Here is a 7,326-nt window from a genome sequence, read left to right as displayed (position 1 = left end):
ATTTCCTTAACTTTGATATACATAGCCAGCCACCGTTTAATTTTAAAATGCATGCAATATAGCAAAAGGTACACCAGAGATTTCACGTATCCACTGCTTTTATTGCAAATGCGTGTACCCATTAATAAGGAACAGACTCAAATTACTGTTAAGATGTGCCTGTGTTTAATTGGACTTAGGAACCGCAGGAACGTCCACTGGCACGCACTCAGAGTCCGCACCACCTGAGCAGCCAGAGCCCATTCAGTCCAGCGTCTCCCGTGTCTCTAATGTTCCCCCCAGTGCTGAAGCCCGTCCATCTGGCCGTGTCTTGACGCATGCTGTTCTGGAGTCACAACAACAAATTGTTAGGGCCATTGAAGAAATGAACAGTCACCTTAAAAATGTCACTGACGCACTCACAGAAATAAGCCATTCATTAAAAGAATTGGTCAAAAAATGAACTTTGTGTGAGTACCATTTATATTGTCGCAATTACACGTTGACGGGCCTGAATGGCTTGTTGATTGTGCTGCACATATACTGGTCCTGGGTCAGGGTCATCTGGCGGTGCCCCCACCTCACCAAGGGGTATGCCATGCCTGTGCGCGACATTGTGCAGCACTCCACAGGCCAGTATGATGCGGCAAACCTTGTCAGGGCGGTATAACAGCATCCCCCCGGTCCTGTCAAGGCAGCGCCACCGACATTTCAGCTGCCCAATCGCCCGCTCCACAACTGACCGAGTGCGGGAATGGGCATCATTGTATCTGCGCTCTCGGTCAGTTTGTGGGTTGGTGAGGGGGGTTAACAGCCACGTCTTTAGTGGATAACCACTGTCTCCTGATGGGCAGTAATAATAATTACAGACACAAACATTTTACTTTTAGATAGAACCATACATTTAAATGCATAACTTACCAAGTAGCCACCCATCGCGCACCCTGCCAGCTTGGAGTCTCATCCCAACCATGCTGTTTGTAAGGATATATGAATCATGGGTTGACCCAGGCCACCTTGCCACAATATTTGTTAGGCGCATTTGTGCATCACATATAATCTGCACATTTATTGAATGGAAATGTTTCCGATTCACATATGCAAATTCGTCTTCAGATGGCGCCTTTATAGCAATATGTGTGCAGTCGATCGCTCCGATTACATTAGGAAAACCGGCTATCGCTGCAAATTGCGCTTTGATGTTTGGCTGGTCACCTGCATCGTATGGGAACGTTATATACCTGGTAGACAAGCGGATGATGCCGTCCCATACAGGTGGCATTGCACGGCTCAAACACGACTGGCTTATTCCTGAGCGGTCTGCCAGTTCTCTTTGGAAAGAACCGGTTGCTAGGAAACCAAGTGTAGTAAGCACCTGTAAAGGAACGGGTAATGCGTGGCTCCTCACTGTCTCTCTTTCCAAATTCGGACCCAACTCAGCGCAGAGCTCCAAGAGTATAGCCCTTGGAAATCTGAAACGGCTGATGAGCCAGTCATCGTCGTGGGCCAGAAAATCACTGTGGTCCTTAAAAACTCGTTCTCTCCGGATTTGTCCATTGAAAATGTCTTCTAATAAAGCCAAAGCTGCCATTGCTAGACGGGTTGTATCAATTTTCACATCCTTTATATATGTTCTTACTTAATTGCATAATTAATAGAATATTCTAATAAGACTCGTGTGACAATAATATGGCAAATCATTTATCAATTACAAATTATAAGCAATATCTGGCAGGTGCGATAGAACAGTTCGTAGTGTAATGTTTGCCACTTCACTTTATTGCCTCTATGAGTCGCCAACTGACAAACATCACAAAAATGTACGTACGCCAGGCCTGAAGTTTACGTGGAAGAACGCACATTCTTACGTTAATTTCACTGTTAGTACATCTGACCGTGAACGTGAAAGCTGGCGTACGCCGTGTTTTCGTGCGTACGCAAGATTGATACATGAGGCCCCTGGTATTCCCAGGCGGTCTCCCATCCAAGTACTAACCAGGCCCAACCCTGCTTAGCTTCCGAGATCGGACGAGATCGGGCGTATTCAGGCTGGTATGGCCGTAAGCGAGGGAACAACTCTTGGTACACTATATAAAGTCAATGTGTCACTCACTCTGAACGAGACACAGAAAAGTATCCACTTTATGACACAGACTGAAGAAGCTCAAACCTTGCTTACATTTCCAAGATATATATATATATATATATATATATATATATATATTTGAGTCTCGTGGGGGTGGAAGAGGGCATATCCTATGTTGACTTATGACAAGTTCATGGACTAGGGCCCTATAAAATATGCGTTGCGGACCGAATCACGGAATCCAGACATTAAACCCAAATTCAACAATATTCAAACATTTATTGAACTTAGTAGGAAATCAACTAAATCTATTCAACTTGTTAGAAAACATATTAATTTGCCCAAGCCAATCATAAGACATGAACAAAATGCATCAGTGATTGGTATTTCCATGAACTTTCTGAAAGGGCACAGGAATGCCCCTGTCTGTGTGCATGTGTGCGGTGCGCGCGTATGTCTACACTTTGTGTAGCCGTTAGCGATGATGCTAATGATAACCTTCTTCTGGTAGGGAAGGAATGGCTTTCCCCCAAAACCTTCGCAAGTAAATGTTAACTACAAAGTAGCCTATGCCTGCCTGGCAGAATTATACCGTGATCATTTGCATCACTCCAGTGGCCATTTGTCCTACAGCAACACCGCTTAACCAAACAAAGGTCTCTTCCTGGTGCACGCTTGCATTTAAGGGTAACTACACCCCAAAATCTAAATGTCTTCCATTTTTCCCAGACCTCAAAAATGGTCACCTGATAGGGTTTAAACATTGTTGTGGACATAGAACATCCAATTGTGCTGTTTTGCTATTAAAAAGGTGTACTTTTGAGAGCGAAAACCTGCCAAAACAGGGACAAACGGTCAACGGGGAAATCTAAACGGAGAAAAGGGAACTTGGGAATTAACGGAATCAGGCAAAACATTGAAGGGATTTTATAGTGCCCTAATGGACTACAGACATTGACAGTCTCCTAGACTAAAAACAAAGGCTGTATGTACTGCCTACATTTTGAGGGAAACGCAATGTCCATTATTTGATTTGATCAGGGCAGGGCAGGGCAGGGCAGGGCAGGGCAGCACACACAAACTGCATTTAGTCCAATAACAATCCATTATATTATTAGGGTGATAAATAAAAGGCAATTGCTCCATGACACAAGAGCACGCTCTACTGGGACAAAAAGCTTACAGCACCTGGTATTCCCAGGCGGTCTCCCATCCAAGTACTAACCAGGCCCGACCCTGCTTAGCTTCCGAGATCGGACGAGATCGGGCGTATTCAGGCTGGTATGGCCGTAAGCGAGGGAACAACTCTTGGTACACTATATAAAGTCAATGTGTCACTCACTCTGAACGAGACACAGAAAAGTATCCACTTTATGACACAGACTGAAGAAGCTCAAACCTTGCTTACATTTCCAAGATATATATATATATATATATATATATATATATATTTGAGTCTCGTGGGGGTGGAAGAGGGCATATCCTATGTTGACTTATGACAAGTTCATGGACTAGGGCCCTATAAAATATGCGTTGCGGACCGAATCACGGAATCCAGACATTAAACCCAAATTCAACAATATTCAAACATTTATTGAACTTAGTAGGAAATCAACTAAATCTATTCAACTTGTTAGAAAACATATTAATTTGCCCAAGCCAATCATAAGACATGAACAAAATGCATCAGTGATTGGTATTTCCATGAACTTTCTGAAAGGGCACAGGAATGCCCCTGTCTGTGTGCATGTGTGCGGTGCGCGCGTATGTCTACACTTTGTGTAGCCGTTAGCGATGATGCTAATGATAACCTTCTTCTGGTAGGGAAGGAATGGCTTTCCCCCAAAACCTTCGCAAGTAAATGTTAACTACAAAGTAGCCTATGCCTGCCTGGCAGAATTATACCGTGATCATTTGCATCACTCCAGTGGCCATTTGTCCTACAGCAACACCGCTTAACCAAACAAAGGTCTCTTCCTGGTGCACGCTTGCATTTAAGGGTAACTACACCCCAAAATCTAAATGTCTTCCATTTTTCCCAGACCTCAAAAATGGTCACCTGATAGGGTTTAAACATTGTTGTGGACATAGAACATCCAATTGTGCTGTTTTGCTATTAAAAAGGTGTACTTTTGAGAGCGAAAACCTGCCAAAATAGGGACAAACGGTCAACGGGGAAATCTAAACGGAGAAAAGGGAACTTGGGAATTAACGGAATCAGGCAAAACATTGAAGGGATTTTATAGTGCCCTAATGGACTACAGACATTGACAGTCTCCTAGACTAAAAACAAAGGCTGTATGTACTGCCTACATTTTGAGGGAAACGCAATGTCCATTATTTGATTTGATCAGGGCAGGGCAGGGCAGGGCAGGGCAGCACACACAAACTGCATTTAGTCCAATAACAATCCATGATATTATTAGGGTGATAAATAAAAGGCAATTGCTCCATGACACAAGAGCACGCTCTACTGGGACAAAAAGCTTTCAGCACCTGGTATTCCCTAGGCGGTCTCCCATCCAAGTACTAACCAGGCCCGACCCTGCTTAGCTTCCGAGATCGGACGAGATCGGGCGTATTTTTTTTTTTTTTTTTATTGTAAAATATTCATCAAATACACTTATATTATACCATGTACAGTGTTATATTCAAAAACCATACACTAGAAACTATTCTACCATAGGCAGGCGAACAATTCACCCCCTATCAAATCAAAGAACCCAAAGAAATAAAAACAAAAAACTAGTATACAAAAACCAGACATGACTAAGACATAACAAATTCCACATATTAAATAGGCAGATTTAAAAGCATCTCCCTGTCAAATAAAAATAAACATAGAAAATATCAAAATATTCCTTTCAAAAATTATAAGTGATTCCTCCACCATCCACCCTTGCAATTAACCCACTCCCCTCTACAAAAAGTTCATCAAAATCTTCCAATCCATAACTATAAAACATATTGATGTGCTTCTTAAACAAAGCTACAAAAATACCCCACACCCTTACCCTCCTCCCTTCAAAATAAGCATAATTCCTCCCACAAAAAATAGCATACCTAACAAAACTCAATACAATATTCAACAACCTCACATTAACCCCTTTACATTCATCTCCCACTCCAAATAAAACCAATTCCTCCCACGCATTCTTTTCCAACAAACCACTCCCCCAGTTTTTACATATTATTTCCTTTACTTTACAAAACATATCTTTTAAATCCTCGCATTCTACAAATAAGTGTAATAAATTTTCTGGTGCCTTACCACATATATCACATTCTCTTTTTATTTCTTTATTTATTTGATGCAGCACTACTTTTGTGTATATCCGATTATGTCTTATTTTAAAATCGTTATTTTCACATTCCAATTTATTCCCATGTAAGTATAAGTTTTTCCATAATACTTTTCGATCCATCTTCGGAAACAATTCTACCCACCTCTTCTCAGCAGCAGGCCTGTCAGTAACCAGTAATTGTTTATAAAAAACATTTGTTCTGACACTAGACAATGTTTTCCATTTATCCCCATTGTCAACATATAAATTCGGTAATACATATAAATCTTCCCAAATTCCATCTCCATTAATGACAGAAACCCATTCTGCTGGAATGCTCCTTTTCACCCGTTCAAAACCATTCAATATAGTACCTTTCCAAACTATATCATCCACATCCTTCACATTGTCATAAATGGCCTGGTCTCTTAGAAACCCAGGAATAACTTCATATACAAAGTCTTTAATAAGTCTCAGTCCAGCCCTCATAAAAAGGGGATTATACAACACTTCATCATTGAACATAATTTTGGGATTTAAAAACACAGGTTGATTCAGTATTATATCCTTATGTTCACACACATATTTTACACGAGGAAGAAATTCTCCCCATGCACGTAACACTTCCTGATAAAACAGAGGAACTTGTTCATACATAGGCTTTTTCCATATCATTAATAACCCACTCTCTTCACATCCACCATTATTATACAAATAATTCCTAAAGAACCTCTTCCACCCATATTCTTCCTCCCCATATAAATACTTCTGTATAATTTTAATTCTTAATGCTTTTCTTTTCACGTCTATGTCCACTAATTTTAGACCCCCATCTTTATACTCTGCAGCAAGTGTAGACCTAGATATTCTAGCCCCTTTGCCATCCCACAAGAAGTTAGAAACAATAGAATTAAGTTCTTTTAAAACCCACTCAGGCATCTGAAGCACACCCATGACATATACACATTTAGATATTAGTAAAGAATTTGTTACCACTACCTTTCCTTTCAATTTTAAATTCCTCCATCTCCAAAATGCCAGAGTTTGTTTGATTTTATTCAATACACCTGCCCAAGTCCTATCACATGCCTCCTTTTCATCAATACCCAAAATAACTCCCAACGCTTTAAAATAGCCATTAGCTCTTTTAAAATGATACCTACACCCATTATCATTCACTAGCCCCACATACAAAACCTCAGTCTTTTCTACATTAATCTTAGCACCTGATGCTTTCCCAAAGAGCTCAAAACACTCCATCACTCTATTTACACTTTCCACATCTCTAACAGTAATTGTAGTGTCATCTGCATATTGCTGCACAATGCTGACTCCACCCCCTGGAATAGAAACGCCTCGGATCTGGTGGTCTGCTTTAAGGAGAGCCACCAGAGGCTCAACCGACATACAATATAAGGCCGCAGACAATGGACATCCTTGCCTCACCGACCTCTCCAATGGGAAAGCATCAGTAAGTAACCCGTTACATTTTACTCTACTTACTGCAGCACCGTATAGCAGCTGTATCCAGGCCACCATTCTGCTCCCAAATCCAAAAGTTTTAAGCGTCTGCATTAGAAATGAATGTTCTACTCTATCAAAAGCTTTATTTAAATCAATGCTCAATACTACACCTCCCTCACCCTTCATATGTCTTATGACATCCCTTAAAGTGCAAATAATGTCTGCTATTTCTCTACCAGGAACACTGTAAGCCTGTGTCTCTGAAATAATACTTCCCATTACTTTATTAATTCTGTTAGCCAGCACCTTAGTTAAGATCTTATAATCTACATTTAAAATAGATAATGGCCTAAAATTTTCTAATCTTTTCCTACTTCCCTTGTTTTTATATATTATAGTTATTAAGCCAGTCGCCATCGACTCCGAGACTTCCTGAGATTGCTCCATATATTTGTACACATCTAATAAAACAGGTGCCAGTATATCCACAAATGTTTTGTAAAACTCACTTGT

The 7,326-nt window shown here is 40.8% G+C and overlaps 1 protein-coding gene across 1 annotated transcript in view; it reads right to left on the bottom strand.

Annotated features, from left to right (window-relative positions):
• Positions 1 to 594, bottom strand: part of LOC311140048 (uncharacterized protein) — a gene marked incomplete at both ends in the record, with an annotated part of 27,254 nt that extends 26,660 nt beyond the window's left edge. The window contains 2 exons of the mRNA XM_084175015.1: positions 225 to 325; positions 565 to 594. Coding sequence (XP_084031141.1) covers positions 225 to 325; positions 565 to 594 — 131 coding nt within the window. The remainder of the gene's footprint in view (positions 1 to 224; positions 326 to 564) is intronic.
• Positions 595 to 7,326: the final 6,732 nt, after the last annotated feature.

The sequence above is a fragment of the Coregonus lavaretus genome (genome assembly GCF_964263955.1).
Source record: "Coregonus lavaretus genome assembly, chromosome: 13".
In the NCBI taxonomy this organism is placed as follows: Eukaryota; Metazoa; Chordata; class Actinopteri; order Salmoniformes; family Salmonidae; genus Coregonus; species Coregonus lavaretus.
This window is presented reverse-complemented; position numbering and strand designations above follow the sequence as displayed.